Raw genomic sequence first — 20,960 nt, 5'->3', positions numbered from 1 at the left:
AAGGAAAAAGCGAGTTTAGACGGGCCAGATTGATTTTGAAGGAACTATTGTCAGGTGAAATCAATGTAAAGTTCTGTTACAATTTTTATGCAACATGTCAGGTCTTATTTTTATGGTTTTCAAGTAAAAAGCGAGTTTTGACGAACCAGATTGATTTTGAAGGAACTAATATCAGGTGAAATGAGTGTAAAGTTCTATTAAATTTTTAATGCCACATGTGACGTTTTATTTGACGTTCTTGAAGTGCAAAGCAAGTTTAGACGGACCAGATTGATTTTGAAGGAACTAACTTCAGGTGAGATCAGTGTAAAGTTCTGTTACATTTTTTATGCAACATGTGAAGTCTTATTTGATGTTTTTTAAGTAAAAAGCGAGTTTTGACGAACCAGATTGATTTTTAAGGAACAATTGTCAGGTGACATCAATGTAAAGTTCTGTTACATTTTTTATGCAGCATGTGAAGTCTTATTTGATGTTTTTTAAGTAAAAAGCGAGTTTTGACGGACCAGATTGATTTTTAAGGAACAATTGTCAGGTGACATCAATGTAAAGTTCTGTTACATTTTTTGTGCAGCATGTGAAGTCTTATTTGATGTTTTTTACTCCAGGATATGACCTTATCACTGGAGAAATACTAAAACAATTGCCGAAAAAGGGTATAGTTAAACTAACATACCTATTTAATGCTGCGATCAGACTGAAATATGTTCCCAGCATCTGGAAATTCGCAGAAGTCATTATGATAAAAAAAACAGGAAAACCGGCGAACGAGATCAAATCATATAGACCAATATCGCTACTACCAACAGTATCTAAACTCTTCGAAAAGTTATTATTAAAACGAATAAAACACATCGTTGAAAAAAAGAAAATCATTCCTGACCACCAATTTGGATTCCGAGCAAGACACTCAACAATAGACCAAATTCACCGAGTAACGGAAGTAATAGAAAAATCTCTCGAAGAAAAACAAATTTGTTCTGCTATCTTCCTTGATGTCTCACAAGCTTTTGACAAGGTCTGGCACGAAGGACTCATCAATAAACTAAAAGGTATGCTACCAAAGCAGTATGTCGATATTATCAGTTCCTACCTAACTGACAGACTGTTTAGAGTCAAACAAGAAGATCAATATTCAAAATTAAAAACAATAAATGCAGGAGTGCCACAAGGTAGCATATTAGGTCCACTGCTTTACTTGTTATACACCAGTGATTTTCCGAAAATAGATGGAGTAAAAATTGCAACGTTTGCAGATGACACAGCGGTGATATCACTAGGACCGACTATCACCCACTCAACCAAAATCCTCCAAAATGCATGTAATAAGATAAACGAATGGACAAAAAAATGGAAAATCAAGCTAAATCAACATAAATCAGTTCATCTAATCTTTACAAACAAAAAGGTGGACCATGTTCCGTCGCTCACAATCGATGGAACTACTATACCATACAGCAATACAGCTAAATATCTGGGAATGACCTTAGATGCCAAGCTGAGATGGAAAGAACACGTGAAGAAAAAAAGGACAGAAATAGGTTTAAGGTATAGACAACTATACTGGTTGATAGGACGTGGCTCCAATCTTGCTATACAAAATAAAATATTATTATATAAACAAGTCATAAAGCCTATGTGGACATATGGTATTCAACTATGGGGTTGTACCAAACACAGCAATATCAAAATCATACAAACACTCCAAAATAAAATCTTACGTAACATGGTCAATGCACCTTGGTACATAAGGAATAAGGACTTACATAGGGATCTTAAGATCCCTGAAGTCACGGCGGAAATACAAAGATTTGCCGCCAAACACCAGGCTCGCCTCAGCCAGCACGAGAATGTGGAAGCAACTAAACTCTTACATTACCGAAACACGATCAGAAGATTAAAAAGAACAAAGCCATATGAACTTGTGCAGTTATAAGTGAATAGTGAATAGTGAAATGTAAATCTTATTGTACCAATGGGTTTATAAGAATGTAAACATTTATTTATTGTATAATATTATTGTAAAATTAATGGTTGGTCTAATAAGACCAGTTTTAATAAAAAAATTTAATTAAAAAAAAAAAAAAAAAAAAAAATTTGATGTTTTTTAAGTAAAAAGCGAGTTTTGACGGACCAGATTGATTTTTAAGGAACAATTGTCAGGTGAGATCAGTATAATGTTCTGTTACATTTTTTATGCAACATGTGAAGTCTATGTTAGACGTTCTTCAAGTACAAAGTGAGTTTAGACGAACCCCATTGATTTTGAAGGAACTAATTTCAGGTGAGATCAGTGTAAAGTTCTGTTACATTTTTTATGCAACATGTGATGTCTTATTTGACGTTCTTCAAGTACAAAGTGAGTTTAGACGAACCCCATTGATTTCGAAGAAACTACTGTGATATGAGACCAGTCTGAAGTTGTATGTATATTTTCGATGGAACATGTGACCTCTTATTTGACGTTTTTGAAGAAAAAATAGAATTTAGACGGATCAGTCTGATTTTGAAGGAACTATTGTCAAATGGAAACCCGGTGTAAACTTCTTAGTACATTTTGGATGTTAAATGTAATGTCTTATTTGACGTTTGTCAAATAAAAGGAGAGTTTAGACCGACAAGGATGATGTTGAAAGAACTTTCTGTCAAATAAGACCTGTGTAAATTTCTATGTTACATTTTCTACCCAAGATTTGACGTTTATCAAGTAAGCCGATTTTTTACAGAACAGGTTTGTCAATTTTGAGGGTCCGACGACCTCACTGACCTCGACTTTAAACCAATCCAAGTCCACAGCTTTGCAACTTTTGGATTATCTGGTTGTGGACATCGAGAGGACTTTAATTAAGTATTTAAAGTGCTGTTTCAAGGTGTAGACAATAATCTTTACACAATTAAGTAATAACTATCTATGAAAAAAACTTTTTCCCAGATTTTCATTATTAATAATATATTCACAGCTTACAGTGTAAACTAAAGTCGTGCTGATGTTTATTTTTTCTTTAGATTTTTTTCTAAATATAATGATGAAATATCGTCGACATGAACTTTAATCTTGGAAGGATTAAAATTGCAAATTAACACTCACTGTACGATGTATTATAATGTATAATTTTTTTGTTTAATGTGAAAGTATAATAACTATGTATCTAATGACCTCTGACATTGCAATTTTATTTACATACTCTATATAGGTAATAATGAACTAACTTATACATTGGCATATCCTGGAGAGAGGTCTCGCAAGTAAAAAATAAATAAATCTAAACATTCTGCAATTCAAATTTTGATCTGTACAAAGTAGAATTAATAATAAAAATAATGATAATGCTTTATTGAACTTAAGAAAAAAATGACAATTGTGATTGCAAAGAAAGTATAATTTTACGAACTATAAATAATAGATTGTCCATGTTATAAGAAAACAATAATTTTTCCTTTTGTTTAACAGTTTAAAATCTTTTAAGCCCCTGAAATTTTAATTTTGTTTTACCACCTTACACATTTCTTTGTTTTGTTTGCTACATATGATTTTTACATTAACAAGGCAGAAATTACATGACACTTAATAAAATAACTTTTAATGTAAGACCGAACCCCGAAATAATTAAATTCTAATTGTTTGGCCATTATGCATTACTTAGTCTCCAACATGAAATACATCATGAAAAATCTACTGTTCTCATTAATACATTTCCAAAAATTTGCGTAAACGATCTTTTGATTTAGTGTAAAATTAAAATATATAAAAATTCCACCTTACATACTTTTCCGTCTTTTTACTTTTTTCATTATACATTTCCAAAAATTTACGTAAAGTATCTTTTTATATAGTGTAAAATTAAAATATATAAAAATTCCACCTTACATACTTTTCCGTCTATTTTCTTTTTTCATTATACATTTCCAAAAATTAACGTAAAATATCTTTTTATTTAGTGAAAAATTAAAATATATAAAAATTCCACCTTACATATTTTTCCGACTATTTACTTTTTTCATTATACATTTCCAAGTTTTTCGTAAAGTATCTTTTTATTTGGTGCAAAATTAAAATATATAAAAATTCCACCTTACATACTTTTCCGTCTATTTTCTTTTTTCATTATACATTTCCAAAAATTTTTCGTAAAGTATCTTTTTATTTAGTGCAAAATTAAAATATATAAAATTCTACCTTACATACTTTTCCGTCTATTTACTTTTTTCATTATACATTTCCAAAAATTTACGAAAGTAACTTTTTTTAGTGTAAAATTAAAATATATAAAAATTCCACTTTACGTATTTTTCCGTCTACTTACTTTTTCCATTACCACATTACGTATTCCAAGCTTTTTTCACTCGGGAAATATTGAAATTCGCTTTGCCAAGCTTTTAAAGACAAGAATTATTACAATACGGCGAGAAAGGCTGTAAATTGAATATGGCTGTACTGAAAATAGTAATTAATTATGATTTCGTGCCTGCTAGCAGGTCTCATGTGATATATGGAGATTACGTGCCATACGTCATGCTTCTCATTTTATGTTAATTAAATAATTTCTTTAGGAGGAAGATTTTCAGTGAAAAAGCGAATATATGCGAACGAGGTTGGTGTAGATGGAACAGCCGAATGAGACCAATGATGTTCTGCATTACTTTTGATGAAGTGAAGTAAAATGCGAGCGAAGATGAAACAGTTTGTTTTTCATGGAACTACTGTCATTCCACCAATGTAAAGTTCAGTATTCAATTTCCAATAGCGCATGTTACGTTTTCCAAAAAAAGCGATTATGAAAAACTAAGTTAATTTTAGAAGAACTGCTATCAAATAAGATCAATGTAAAGTCCTATATTCAATTTTGAATAGGACATATTACGTTTTCCAGATAAAATGTGAGAATAAGCAGACCAGGTTGATTTTGAAGGAACTACTATCACGTTAGACTGATTTGAAGTTCTATATTATTGGGTTGCTTCAGATGAAATGTCCGATTTTATAGTTTTAGAAATTCAAAGAGGATATAGAGGTTTTCTGTTGTTTACTTCCAATTCCAAAGATGAGCTCCCCAATCCATTGCACACGCTTTAGTATACCTCCAAATATGAACATGGAAACACGCGATTTTCTTGTAATATTCTATTACGAGTTTAAACTCGACAGTCGGCTGCTGTGGCTGCAAGAAACGTATGTTTCCAACTGGGATTGGACCTGGCACATAGCGCTTATCACACGTTTTAATTCTCAAGTTAGGAGCGAATCACCTCCACGCACAGAAAATCTGCTTCTTCCGTGAAGTTCAGTGTAGAAGTCCACATCATCCTGCAGCATGCTGCCGACAAGTCGACTTTTCTCGCTTGCCCCTTCCGAGGGGGTGGGTTAACATTGTGCACTCAATCGTGTACCGTGCGTAAAGGGATGCCAAAAGGGGTCGAAATGCATCGAACAAGTCTCCCACGCGCTCCTTAGACAGAGAAGACAGACAACTCGCTAGGTTATGACGAACAACCCGCGCAACGAGGAGAGCGCACCGGCCGGCAAACCGCCGAAGCGAGAGAGGGGATCGAGGAGGAGCGAAGCGGGGACGGGAGAGCTAGCTCAGGCCTGGAGAGAACTCATGCGAGAAACCGAACTTCTTCCTGCTTTTTTCAAAGGCGCTTACTGCAGACTAAAAAGGTGGACACCGCCCCGCCTCCACACTCACTGTCACTGGCAGCAGGACATCTTTCACGTGGGAACGGCTCGACCGGCTAAATTGGACTCACATCAGTAGATTTGTTTATTTTATTTTATTTACACCCTTTGGGAAAGGTTTCATTGTTTAGTTTTTTCATTGTAAATAAATTAATGTAAAGGTGTACATTTTGGTTTAATTGTTGCCCGTTGTTGTTTTTGTTTGGTTGAAGGACCTTGGCGATAGCCGTCACAAGGTGTAGAGGCTCAGCCAGCGTCGAAACCTCCGGATCCTCTCCAGCCGCGGTTTCGATTTTAGTGGAATCTCTAACCACCCTATAGAGGAGACCATGTCTTTAGGCAAGGCAGCAAAAATAAACATCCGCCCCCGTCCACCATTCCTCACGCATTCGATGGACTCCGTCAGCGTAGTCTTAGCCTCCGCCGTTGGCTGTACCCTTCGGCAGTCTGATGGCTCCGATTCCCGCGAGGTCGGGAGGTAATTCGGAGGTCATACGCAAAGGCTCTAGTCCACGGCCACGAATGAAACACAACCTCTTCTGTAGGTACCCTAGGAGTCTCACCACTAGGCCATTGCGAGGCCTTACCCATGCAGCTGGGCTTGAACTTGGAACGAAACTTCGCTGCTCCGCAGTTCAGACGGTTTTTCACTCTCCCCCGTCCGTATATATATAATATATATAAACCTGGTACCCTAACCCGCGTGTGCCTCTGATGCAGCACCCGCTGTTCGCGGCCAGCAACTCCCATAACACATCTCGAGGGCCTAGGTACACACAATTAACGAACAGTCAGTCAGCTTGATCTATGGGTCCCTCATGAGTTCGCTGAACGACAGCAGTTAAAGCGCCTTGAGACATGTGTTTCGTTGCTCGACAGGCAAAAGCACTGAGCCTTTCCCTGAAAGAGTAACCTCTAGAAATGAAAAATGGATTGCGTTTGACAATCAGCGTCGGTCAGGGCAGGGGTTAAACTTTGACGCAAGACACATGCCAAAACCAAATTTACAAAAAAAAAAAATTGATGGTGACTGTATGGTGTTCCATGGCTGGAATTATTCACTCACTCCTCTCCACTCCTTTTTGCCTAGAGGTGAGAACATTACCTCTATATGAACTGCAAGGAAAGTGACGAAATGCATAAAAATTTACTCAAAAAACAACCTGCATTGGTAAATCGGAAAGGTCCTATATTCCTCCACGACAACGCCAGGCCTCATGTTTCAAAGCATTCTGTAAAACAAATTGAAAGAGCTTGCCTACGCTTCACCTTATTCTCCAGACTTGTTTCCTATAGATTTTCACCAGTTCGGGGATTTAGACAACTCCGGCAAAAAGGAAAATTTTTTGAAAATGATGTTCAAGTCCAAAAAGCATTTTCAGATTTTGTTCCATTTCAAAGCACAGAATTCTTCAGTTCCGGGATAAAAAAGTTGGTCACAGGTTGTGAAAAATGTGAAGAAATTGAAGGTAAATACTTCGAATAAAAATTTTTTTTATATAGTAACTTTTACTAGAAAAACCTTTACCTTGGAAACGGACATTTCATGTGAAACAACCCAATAGATTGCTAGATACTTTTACTTTGAATTATTTTCTTAGCTTTTCCAACGGGTATAGGCGTATATGAAATTTTGCGAGTAAAAAGAGGGAAAGAAAAACCAGGGTGATTTTCATAGAACTAGTATCAGATGAGCCAATGTTTTATATTAAATTTTATCCATTATATTTCGGGGTGTATTGACCAAATTACGTCTTTCAATTAATTAATATTTTTAATCAGATCGAAGTCACGATAGCTAAAGTGGTAGAGCAGCGGCGTACTCAGCGGAGGGTTGTGTGTTCGCATCCCGCTCGTGGCACTAGCTTTTTCATTTCAACCAAAACCTTACATAAAAAGATTAATTAATTAAATCTATATCCAACCAGGAGCGTCCTATTTGTCGCTGCACAAGTAAAAATTAATATAGGCGGCCCAGATGCCTTATGCCACTGTCAGATGCGACTATTGTACAGTTTTCTTTTCAATTTTAGATGCCATATGTATCGCCTTATTTGACCATTTTCCGAAAAACTGCGAGCATAGACCAGGTTGATTTTGAAGTAACTACTGGCAGATAAAACCAATGTAATGTTGTATGTTACATTTTCGATTCAAAATATGACGTCTTATTTAACGATTTTCAAGCAAGAAGCGAGTATGTACGGACCAGGTTGATTTTGAAGGATCTACCGTCAGATGAAACCAATAAAAATTATTCAATTTTCGATAGCACGTTTTCCAAACAAACTCTGATTATAAATAGAAGAATATTTTGAAGAAATTAATGATAGATGAGGCCTGCGTAATATTTTATATTCAATTTTAGATGCCATGTTATACTTTGTTGAACGTTTTCTATGCCAAACTAAGTCATGACGGGCCAAGTCTGTCAATTTTGAAAAAACGTCTCGTATTTGGGGTGCGATTTCTTTTGGAAAATATATTCAAGAATGAACAGGCAAGGATACTTTTTCATCGCTGTGCCTATTTGGTAGAAGTTATTTTTGGCAAAGTAATACACGCTCTCTCTTTTTGAATAATACAAAGGTTGGTGGAAATGGGTATAAGTTTTTGAGTGACGTCGCACTCTCCTGAACTTAATCTTATTAAAATTATTGGTAGGCAAATCTATCACCATCAAAGAAAAGACTCTAACAGATTAAAGACCTTGTGTTGTTATTAAAAGAAAATTATTAAAAACTATAGATTCCAAAAGTGATATAATCGATTATAAGTTTAGGTCAGTTTTGAAAACTAAAACGCTTTTTATGAAAGTTTAAAAGTAAATAAAAACCAATACTAACTAGATACAAGACTTTTATTTGTACTCCCAAATATTAAAACTTGCATTTCACCCTCTACAAATACACGTTTGAAATAAACATACACAAAGTACTTAAACGGGAATATTTATATAATTTTGGACTCGTTTATAAACCAAAAAGTGGCCTTTATAAATTGGTCCAAAATTGATGTTCGAACTGGTGCACTATTCAAATGCAAAAATCGAAATTACACATTACTGCGTATAAATCGTGAGATTTCTTCCTGTGTTCTGCGGAATCTAAATAATTTGAACCTTACCATTCATCTTGGTCTGTCTACACTGTGTGTCACTGAAGATGACGAAATGACGAAACGCGTCTGAGAGTGATGATAGTCAAATGAAAGATGGTGGGTAAGGATCCACATTACAAAGTATAAATGTTGTAGTGCATTGAAAAACATGCTTTATTTCTGTACTATTCATTGTCAGATTGTTTACTAGCACGTGAAAACAACTTTATTTCCCACCTTTTAATAAAAGGCATGTGGCTTCCTGAGCACTGCAGGATATCAGTCAATGAAAAAGCGGTTGTAACTAACAAAACAGACAATTTGTAAGCAGGGGAAAATCACAAAACCTCCAAATTCAGATATAATAGCCATTTCTAACAGGAAGAATGGCACCCCATTTAAAAAAAAGCAAAGCAATTCTTGTCATACAGGAGGGCTTAACTCCAAATACCCGTTGGGTGTCATGTACGGATGGTCAAACCACTTTACAGTACATTTTTCATATGATTATAATATAAAAGGTCATGGTCTCTGACGGGATTCGAACGGAGAACCGCTGTCGTGGCAAATATTAGTCGGAAACATAGCCACTCGACCACTGTGGTCCCTATAACCGCAATTGTCATACAGGTAAATAGAACAACATATAAAACCTTGAATCACCAGGGGATCCAACATACAAAGAAGGTATTATTTCTAGGCTTAGAATTAGTCATTGTAGGCTCACCCATTCGTTCCTCATAGCAGGGGAGCCACCAATCTTTTCATGGTGGAGTAGAATTGACCATAAAACATATTTTGACATATCCTCCTTTTCAGCCTGCTTTCTTTTAAGGCAAATAGTAACACAAAGTGGTTAAGTACACAAATTTAATCAAGGGGGTGTAAATGCCAAAATTCATTTTGTATGCCTGTTATTACATTTTCATTTTATGTTCATTTCAAGTGAAAAAGTACGGATTTGTTAATTGTTAATGATTGTTGCAGAATCATAACACAGCGAAACATTTCCATATTAATTTTTACAAATCACTTGGGATTTAAACTGCGATTCCAAAGCGAGCATAGGCGTTTGTTCATCCTAGTTGAATTAAATTCAGTTTAAAAGTTACAAAGTATACAAGCTGAAAAAAAGTTATAAATGTTTATAGCTTCACTTTTAGATTGAAATTGTTTCCTCATAAGGTGTCCAGTTTAAAAGTCAGTATAACATAGAGTTTAATCAAAATTACTGCCAGAAACTGTTTACTGCTGTTACAGAAAAACAAATTTTAACATAGATGTTTTATATTTATATTCAACTGTATGAGTTTGATCGGTGATTTAAACAGGGCGCTAATAAGGCAATTAAAAAGCGAGGATAAGCCTGATTGCCAGAAGGCTGATTGATACTGAAAATATTACTAACAGAACAGAACTTAATTTCCATACCTTTTGTAATTTATATTTTGATCTTTAAATATTCACATTAATTTTTTAATTTATTCAGATTTGTTCGTTACCTTTTTGTCACGATAAGACTGTGCACATTCAGAATTTTTCATATATCGTTATTTCCCTGTGACATTTTTAGGTAATTTCTTTTACTTTATATTCCATGACAATTTGACAGTCAAATTGCGTAGGGATATTTGTGAAAAAGCGAAAAGTCCCGGACCGAATTGATCTATTTCGATAGCAGTACTGACAAAACGAACCAATCATATTTTAAGTGGAAAAGTTCGATACTAACATTGACTATTAGAGCATTGTTTTATTAACATATGCAATTAATTTTTTATGATGTTATATTGAACAAATTGTCAGAATTTAAGGACCATCTCAATGAAACAAAACACAATTGCAATTTCATTACGAATAAAAAAAAATTAATTAAGGTTTTTAGTTGAGATAAAAAAGTCAAGGGAACGAGCGGGATTCGAACTCACGATCTTCGGCTAGATACGCCGCTGCTCTACGACATGAGCTATCGTGTCCTCGATCCACTCGGACACCAAATTCCTATCTCAAAAGGTGGGGTTGAGATAGGAAGTTGGTGTCTGAGTGGATCGAAGTCACGATAGCTCAAGTGGTACAGCAGCGGTGTATCTAGCCGAAGATCCTGGGTTCGAATCCCGCTCGTGCTATTGACTTTTTTATCTCAACTAAAAACCTTAATTAATTGTAATATATTAATTGGTCAAACGGACCACTAAATTAGTGAATTTAACAAAAAAAAAGTTTTTGCATGGACCTGCCCTAGGTCTCAAGCTCAGCTTTCATTTGGTCACCTTCCATGTCGCCCGATTTGCCTAATCACCTAAAAACCAATCACTATCTCTTACAATTTTACCGAACATAAACCTATTTTTTCAATACGTTATTCAAAGCCAAATTGCCACAACACCTACGAAATGGGAAGGAAAAGTTGAATTTCCGTGATAAGGTAAACAAGTGGTTATCGACAACAGAAGCATTCCGAATCCCAAAAGGTCAAAGTAGAGCGTAAAATTTGCGAAAAAATGATGGGCCAAAATTTATGTATTCTTAAAATCGGGGGAGAGAGAGAGAGAGAGAGAGAGAGAGAGAGAGAGAGAGAGAGAGAGAGAGAGAGAGAGAGAGAGAGAGATCGGGTTTTTTCGTGTGCACGTAAAACACTACGTTTTCTGACCAAAAATCGCGAATAGCTCGAAAACGGTTGAGGAATCGGACTAGTGGAAGGTGACGCAATGAAAGCTTATTAAAATTTCCTATTGATTGCTAAAAAGGCATTGCTTCAGAACTATTTACTGGATCCACAGTTCAATATGAAGTTTTCTTAAAAAGTGCAAAAATTGATACGTTCCAGAATTTTTGAATTTGCTGAACCTAGGAAAACATTTAAAAAGCCATTTTGTTCAGTACAATTGTCTAAAAAATGAGGCCTAGCGCAGGGCTGTGACTTAAGAGGTTAAGAAAATATACATTTCCAAAGTTAGCCAGTTTTTCGTGTAAACACGAAGTGGTGGTTTTTTTATGGACAGTGTAGTTCCCTCCTTTTGTTAAAACGGTGAAACAGTCTTGTATTTGAGACGAAATAGAAATTGTTTTTTGTTTCGTTAAGATTTGAAATAAAAAAAGTAAAATAATAGAATGTAATTCATGTTGAGGAGACGTGTTTGTAACTCCTTCAAATTGATGATGAGCGTTTAATGCTTGAAACCCGGATCATTTAAACAACAAATCTGTGGGTAGAACCATCATTTACAAAAAGTGAATGTTACATACTTACCCCACCTTCATAATTTCTAATACTTATTTCTTTTTGTTGCCGTCACAGTTTTAACAATACTTAAAAGGTGAAATATATTATTTATTGTCGAATATCCTTTATGCCTGCATCCTAATTAAGACCTTTTCCTCGGTTAGTTTTCCAACTTTAAAAGCAACAATTCAGTAAATATTTTTACGATATAATCTACAAAATAAATATCTTTATTATTTTAGATGATTTTTAACTCCTTAATTTTTTTATTTTACTTACTTTTTCTTCTATTAGACCACAAATAAATCCTCCTGTACAAAACTTGATGATTCTCCGTTGGATTAATTAATTAATTTTAAAAAGATGTTCTAATCGGCTCATCTCGATCCTTCAATTATCAGTTAAGATTAAAAATGTTGGTCACGTCCCTCTATTCAAAAAGTTGATTATCGTGTAGACTGAATTTGATTAATATCTTCCTTTTTGTCTTAAGATCCCATATTTTATTCAAAATATTTTACAGCAATGATAATTTTTTCATTGTCCAATGATTTTTAACCATTTGTAATATTGTAAACATATATGTTTTTACCTTTCTGTAAAGAATTTCTTTTTAATTGTTCTTCTTATCTTTTAGTTACCACAATTTTAAAAAATATTTGTGCTACAAACCTGCTATCGTTTTCCAAAGAGATGAAACTTCGTGAGTCAATCAACCGTTCGCCCAGATATTTTTTTGAATCTTGAATTGTGGCATGGTCAAAGGCTTCGTGTAAATAAGAAGACTTTTTTTTGTGAAAACATCTTTATTTTGATTCTTGTACAAGAATTTAAGGTGTTGGAGAGGGTTCGGTTTGGGAGGGAGGGTAGGACTTGTGTATGTCGCTGTAAATGACTAGCGTATATCTTACGTCCCCTCTGTTTGATGATATGTGTGTCTTCTACTGTGTTCGTCATGATAATGTGTCACATTTTCTTTTTCTTCCGTTTTTCATTTTTTTGTCAAAAATCTTTCATCCATTTCGTAAAAAGCTCATTAGAACATGTTATTCGATTTCCATCATAATTATATATTTACCTTTTTAAAACAATAATATATATTTCATATTTACAAGGGTTACAAGTGACAAAACGGCCCACGAATAAACCGTGAGCTTTAAAAACTATTTACACAATTACATATATATATTTTTCAAATAAATATATATATAAATTTATAATTCTTATGTATAAATTTATCCATCCACAATTGAACCATATATAATAAAAATACATCAAGCAACGGGACTTTTACAAATCGCTTTTTTTATTTTATTTATTTTCTTTTTCATGGAATATATATACTTTATAACATATTTACATAAGAGTCGAGAGAGAGGAGTTAGTCACTTCCGGGCCCCTTTTAGTCTCTCCTTCAAATTTAAAGTTTGGTCTCACTAAGGCACTCGATTTAAATAACTTTAGATATTAGGGGTGGGCCCTGTTTAGAACACACTGCAAAACTGAGAGATCTCGTGAATACGCGCCCACCCTCTGTTTCCGTTACTAAACTTACTTTTATGTCGGTCGTTATTGAGTAATAGATACCATGAATAATAGTTTGACGAAAGTACGATGGCATACGATAATCGTGTAAGTGCGCAAAAAAATGAGGTTTCTGTGATATTAAAATGTCTGTGGGTGCAACTACAATGGGTTTGAGTGCAATCGGTGGTTGTGAGGGTGGGGAGGGCTGGGAAGGGACAGTTTGCAATGTGTAATGAACAGAGCCCAGCCTGTGCAGCGGTCGAGTAGAGACAAGAAGAGGCCCTTCAGATCAGACATGGCTCCATCCCCCGGAAGAGTCTTCTGAAAAAATGTCAACTAGAGTTAACTAATAAGTCAATTTTGTTTCTTTTTTCGGTTTTGGAGTTGGGGAGGTCCAGCGCTCAGACCAGCCCGCCTTTCATCGCTTCCCCCAGAGTAGGCTCGCTCGGCGGAGGTGTGCCCGTGAGCGAGGTCTCCTCCGAGTCCGAACACGACTCGCTGCTTCCTTTTTTACTTCCGTTCCCGCTGTGAGTCTTGACGTGTTTCGCGAGGTGGTCTGAGCGCATGAACCTCTTGTTACATATAGGACAGGCGAACCTTTTTTCTCCGGTGTGAGTCCTCAAATGGCGTTGCAGTTCGTCCGACCTGGTGAACCGCTTGCCGCAAAAGAGCCAGTTGCAGACAAAAGGGCGCTCTCCAGTGTGCCACCTCAAATGCGCCTTGAGATGGGACGTCTTCCCGTACACTTTTCCACAACCGGGGATGTGACAACTGTGGATGTTCTTTTTCCTAAGATGGACCCCCGCGGGTCCCAGCCTCTCTGCTTCCTGGCAGTTGGGGCAGTCACAAGTCGCCCTGCCTGTGTACCGACGCTGCGACCTCGGCGATGGCGCTTGAGGGGCCGGAGCAGGCGCCGCCGCCGGAGTATGGTGGAGTCCGAACGTGCTACCCTGACCCGGTAACATTTTATAGTCCTGTAAAAGGTGCTGTCCGGATCCTAGGAGGTGAGCTGTGTTAGATGCGGCCAATGTGTGGCTGAGGGTATAATCGGGGCTGTAGTTCATCTGAGTGTGTCCCGACATGTCCAGCCAACCGGGTGCCGCAGCGGAATGGACGTCCCACCAACCCGCAGCGTTGACGGTTTCCGGTTTCACGTGGTGGGCACCGGGCATCGTGTTGAACGGCCACGATTCGTAAGGGTGCCTCGAATAGACGGCTTCCACTTTCAGCTGATTTTCCGGGGGCGGTGCGCTCGACGCCGTCGTCGACCACAGTTCGCCAGTGGCGGCCGTGTAGCTACACGAGCTGACCGGTGGTCTCGTGTACGGGGCCGAACTGGTCGCTGTCTCGTTCCTCCCTGCGACACCACCGCTTCCTCCTTGGGGGCTTTTCTTCCAGGGGTGGAATCCTTTCCCGACTGCCGCGTCCGCCAGCGGCGGTGGCGATTTACTAGAGAGTTTATTGCATTGAGCCGCCAACATGGCCAGCGGTGTGCCTCTGAGGCCCGGATGCTCCTGAAACAAAAATAAAACAAGTGTAAAAATCACGTCATGAAGCTCACAAAATTACGACGGAGGAACGTGTTTCTTTGTCTCCACGTGATTGGTTCGGAGATAATATCTGAGTGTACGTGCCTCACTACTCACGTAGAGACCGCACACAAACCCCTCTAAAAAGCGTTCGCTATAATACAAATCTCATATTTATCCTTCCTTTGTGCATCTTGGAAATACAAACGACTAGCGTTCTTTTATTATTCCTTTAATGCCATAACATAATATATAATATTTTGTAATAATTAAAAATGTTAAGACTTGAAGTCCAAATTTCAAGCTCCTCCGTTTATTTTGGCACTACGTGCGTATTCAGTTAATGTATTTTAGCCAATTTAGGGTTTAAATAAGAATTTATTCTTTTGTAAAATATTAGGAGCTTTCGTATGTAAAAAGCTTGTCCGACAGATGATATACAGCCATTGTTGTACGGTGTAAAATTTGTTTATATTCTTTATCCTTATGTGAGGCTTTTTAGATTTATTTCTATGCTTTCTCATATGAAAAGCTATGCTTCGTAGGAAAAGAGGAATAGTTTTACTTGTTTGCCACTGTCTTCCATCTGGATCCACAAGATTTTCGCTGTTTCTTAAAATGTTTGTGAAGTCGCGTGAGATTATTGCCGGTTGCCAGCAAGAGGATTGAAGGGGCTTCCATTGATTGAATTTATGTAAATAGGCGGCTGTGGTCCCTTGGCAACATTTGACTGTGGGCGTGGTCCTGATTTAGTAGCACTAAATCCACGGTGAGACAAGCCACCCTCCCTTTCCTATTACCGTTTTATTTGGAGGGTCCAACCCCCATTTCGACTTAATCTTTATTCCCCTCTTGGAATTAAATTATATAAAGCGGTCGTTCTGGTCATGTTTAGTAATTTGTACGGCTTTTTAAATAAGCCTATATCGATTAGCGGGATTGTTCACGGTTCTCAACCCTCCATGGGACACTTGGATTAGGCCGATTTTCAACACTGACGTCAAAAGTCATCCAGACCGGGTAATCAGGGGCAAACTTCGTACCAGCATCAAAAAATAATTATAAATTTTAAAAAAGAAATGTGCCGTTAATGATTTTAAGGGAAGGTGTATTTTTATCAAAACTACCATAAAAGATAATTATCTGAAAAATAATAAGATATAAAGATTAACGATTTTCATAATAATATTTATCAGTGGTGATCATATGTAATGAGTAAATCAATTTTTGTTATTCCTTTATATTTAGATTGTAACAAATAGCAAAAGTTTAAACAGTAATTATACAAATTTGTCCAAACTTATCTCGAGATTGCAGACACCAATGCCATATAAATTTCACTATGTCTTTTGATTGAATTTACTTCTGTAATCTCTTATGATCAAAGAAATTTTAATACGTGGATTAACGAATTTTTCTTGTTTTTTTGTCAAGTGAGCATTTGCTACTTGTTAAGGTCATTTTAAAACCAACATTTTTGGTTAAAAATAAGTTAATATTTTCTAATTCTTATCACTATTATTATACTACTAAATCACTATTATACTTTGTCACTTTACGAAACTCAAAAATCTAGTCGAAACACTGAAAATATACGGTTTATTCACTATACCTTCATCAGATCAAAAACTGTTTTTTTATGTGCACTCTATACCGAATGGTTAAACTTCAATTGAACAATAGCTAACACCTCCGTATACATGGATGAAACTTTGAAAAAGAATGGTATTTGATGGGATCACGACTCCTCGAATCGTCCTTATCCCCTCCTCTTGTCCATTAGCTACCTGGATTCCAGGTGAAACAAACCGGATACAGTCTAGTTTGTGAGGATCGCCAGGATATAAAGAGTCAGGGGGGCTGCAGGATCGATGTGGGAACGTCTCATCCAATGGCAAAACATGTAACAAGTGGCCACGGCCAATGAGAGGAGCTGAGCCTGTCTCCTGGTTACCGTTTCTCTCCCTCTAAACGACTCTCCTCCTTCACAGGATAACCCCATTGGGATGGCCCGCCAGTTGTTAATCGCGGTTAAACATTTTAGGTTAAAAGAGGATTGGTTCAAAGTTTATCTTATCTTAGAAGTCGATACAAAAACAATGTCTTTCCTGCATGATAAAACAGAAAGTCTAATTCGAAGAATATTTTATTTGCTTATCTTTTATTATTATTTTATTATCAATCACAAGTTATAAAATTAGAAACATTGGCAAGGGTGGATTTATTGAAAATTACTGGGTTTTTTTCTCCATCCCTAACGCAGAGCTCAAATACAACATACGGACCCCTCCCCAATATAAATANTACAAACATACAGAGAATGTTCTTTTTAGATGGCCCAGCTGAATTTCTCTTGAACCAATGACGCTATCAAACAAAAGAATAATACGTGTTTAATATTTTTTTAGTATAGCTTCAAATGTTTACCTTTTTTTTGGAGACAAATTATGCAAGGTATCTTAGGCCCAGTTCAACTTCAAAATTTCAAATACGACCCTATAAATTCTGATACATTATTTTAAAGAATGTTTTACGTTGAAAACAACGATGCAATAGGATTTTAAATTGGTCAAACAAAGTCAAAGTTATGGGAAAAATGTGGAAAAACAATAACAGTCATTTGGTTTGTCATTTATAAGATTTGCTATTTTTAACCACTCTTCACCGGTGCTCAGAACGACAGAATCAGAGAAGATGGATTGACAAGCATTTTCTATCCTATGTCGCAGTTCTTCGACTGAGGTTGCTGGGTTATGATTGGCGTAGACACTGATTTTTAAATGGCAGAATATAGTCAAGTGGAGTTAAAGCGGGTGACCTAGGAGGCCAACAGATCGGGCCATGAGGTCCTATCCTCCTATCCCGGAAGTGACGATTCAAATATCGTCTCACCTGCAACAAATTGTGTGCAGGCCATCCATCAAACTGGAGAATCATCCTTTATCGTGGTGCAGAGGAACATCATCTAATAGTTTTGGTAAAACCTCCCTCAAAAAATTGAGAACCTGAGCACCATTTAAATTATTTTCGTAAAAAAAGCGCAATTAATTCATTGCCGAGAAGTCCACACCAAATGTTGAGACTGTGAACCACCTGATGATGACAAGAGTACGACATTCTCGGATTTTCCTCTGCCATCGTCGCTTTGTGCTTTGTGAACTTGGCTTCATCAGCCATAGAATATGGAAGAATGTTTTCTTCGGCCTCCTAAAACGACATGTGTGCAAGGAACGTTAGACGTCTGTCATAATCAGCACTATTGTAAAATTTATTTACTTCCAGGAATTAAGATTTGCTCTCATAATGCGAATTTCTCAAACAATCACAGAATGTAAACAATAAAGACAATTAAAGTTTAGCAAAGAAGCAAATTATTGGAATTAGCAACCAAACATACGAAATTCGTGTTTTCAAACTTTTTGCCATCACTTTTTGATCAATTTAAAATCTGAATACAGCATTGTTTTCAATATAAAAAATCCTTTAAATTTATATTGATATCTTTTAAGTCAAGGTTTATGGGGTTGTATTAGAAATTTTGACGCTGAACTTGGCCTGAGGTACCCTGTATAATTTTTCTCCAAAAAAGGTAAAAATTTGAAACTAGACTAAGAATATTAAACACGTATTTTTTTTTTTAGATAGCGTCTTTGGATCAAGAGAAATTCAGCCGGGCAATCTAAAAAGGGCACCCTGTATGTAAAAATGAATATGAATAAAATGTTAGATCTCATATACTCAATAAATCTTTTTACAAAAGCGAAATCAATTACAAAATCTATAGTTCCATTTTCTACTGGGTTCAAAGCACTAATTCCCTGAATTTCCTAACCACCTGATAATCCGGAATCAAAGTTGACCAAAAGTGACAGAAAAAATCCAAACAAATTTGTTCACAGTCTGTCACGAAAGAAAAGCTTGGGGAAACAAACATAGTAAAAATTATTTTTAAAAACAGGTCTTAAAGAGTGTAAATAAATCGATGCAAAGTTTCCCCAGGGGAATGTCCACAAATAAAAAGGAAAAATGAAAATCCTTTGTCTGTTGTATAAAAACTGCTGACCATAGTGCTATACATTTTTTACGGCAATGGCCAAACCGTAAATATTTCAAAAAAGTTTAAATTTCACAGTATTGGAGGTTTAAAATAATAAAATTTTCTAGCAAACTAGGCACAATAGGATATCAAAGTGGTGATTTTAAAGCCACTATACAAATAATTGCGCGCGTGCGTGGGTCTTGTTCTAGGTCAATTCTTTATTTAAGTCATTGCAAATAAAAGATGGGTGGTAGGACATTCAGCTAACTCACTGTCATTCTCTCTCTCTCTCTCTCTCTCTCTCTCTCTCTCTTTCGCTTTATTTCTCTCTGTCTCCCTTTATTTCCCTTTGTCTCTCTCTCTTTCTTTCTTTATCATTTTGCTTTCGCTCTGTTACTCTCACTCTCTCTCTCTCTCTCTCTCTCTCTCTCTCTCAATCACTCGCTTTCCTTCTTTCGCTTTATTTCTCTCTCTCTCTCTCTCTCTCTCTCTCTTCTTGCTCTCTGTTTTTCATTATTTCCCTCGCTCTTTTTCTTTATATCTTTCTCACTATTATTTCTTTCCCTCATTCACTCGCTTTATCTCTTTCTTTTTCGTTCTATATCTCTTTCGTACCCTTATAAAACATACAGTTTCATGACTTCCTCTCGTCAATTTATTTAAAAAAAAGTATGGTTAGCTTCGTAGGTTTCGTTTATCCACCGACTCTATTGATACAGAAATTTTTAATTCTCCAGTTTAGAGCCGGCTGTGTGTAATTCTGACAATTGATAACAATTACACTTTAGAAATGGATGTCAATTGAAACTTACGGCTTTGAATATCGCGCATGACCTTATTCGGACCTACCCACAGGCCGGCCCCTCGAATGACATCACCGACTTTCTCTATTAATATTCATAACGTGTGATAATTGCAGTTTCAATACTGCCATCGGCTCGTTAATTAATTATTTACATTTCAAAATCCCATAGCGGCCTCGTTGATCCGGAGAAAAAGCGACAGATCATTTCTCACGTTGCGTATGTATTTTAAGCATTTCGAAATTGAAAAAGGGGGTAAAAATAAATGTCTCATACGTCTTTTTATAATGGTTTCATTAGCCGACCGTTAATATTTTACAGCCCATTGCCCAGGGGGCGGAGGTCCTCGGTGCGTAATGGTATTTTTAAGCTGAACCATTTTTCCTCTACTCGTACCGAGGTATGACATCCCTCCTGGGACAATCGGAATTTCACGCTTCTAATGCCCCAGGCAGCGACCCCCGCCTGACGAAAATCAGTTCTTCACACGATTTGCCAAGCCTTTTGACAAAACCAACACGCGAGGAGATCCGGCTCATAGAAGGGAAAAAAACGCCGGACAGACTGGTCACGTCTGCCGAAGCAGATTGGCAGATTTTCCGCTCGCCCTGAGTGAACATCGGTCCGTTCCAAACATAAAATCCATTATCCCTTTTAATGGAGTTAATAGCAGGGGAATTAAAATGTAAATATCCCATTCTCAACGTTAGCCCATTATTGTACCGTATGGGAAATGAGCTAATACAATTATTAAAAATGCACTAATAATTTTTAATTTCAACTATCCTATCGAAATACCTCATTTATCAAGATGGTGCAACTACATTAACATAGAAGCCAGATAGCATTAACTATGTTAAAATTGACCAATTAACATTAATTTAAAAAATTAAATATAGGTATGAATAGATAAAACATTTATGATCAGCAGATTATCAATCACAATATTATTAAAATAAATTAATGGTAATGGTCACATGTTGAATCCATTTTTTCTAGTTAATTTACCAAAATTTAATCCATAAATGTCTGTAAAAGACATAAAAGTTGCATTGTTTCCGTT

General features: G+C 36.4%; 1 protein-coding gene across 5 annotated transcripts in view; it reads right to left on the bottom strand.

The window, feature by feature from the left end:
- Window positions 1-13,720: 13,720 nt before the first annotated feature.
- LOC106669425 (transcription factor Sp9) overlaps window positions 13,721-20,960 on the bottom strand; it is a 56,136-nt gene continuing 48,896 nt past the window's right edge. For 2 of the 5 annotated variants that reach the window (XM_024225369.1, XM_014398897.2), the window contains one exon: window positions 13,759-15,040. In XM_024225369.1, the coding sequence (XP_024081137.1) occupies window positions 13,928-15,040 (1,113 nt within the window). In that variant the 3' untranslated portion in view covers window positions 13,759-13,927. Of the gene's footprint in view, window positions 15,041-20,960 lie in introns of all 5 variants that reach the window. The other 3 variants (XM_014398899.2, XM_014398901.2, XM_014398902.2) reach the window with 3 other exon arrangements.

Source organism: Cimex lectularius, unplaced genomic scaffold, assembly GCF_000648675.2.
Source record: "Cimex lectularius strain Harlan isolate CLEC.00 unplaced genomic scaffold, Clec_2.1 scaffold11, whole genome shotgun sequence".
Lineage (NCBI taxonomy): Eukaryota > Metazoa > Arthropoda > Insecta > Hemiptera > Cimicidae > Cimex > Cimex lectularius.
The sequence above is the reverse complement of the archived record's forward strand: the minus strand, read 5'-3'. Positions and strand labels throughout refer to the sequence as shown.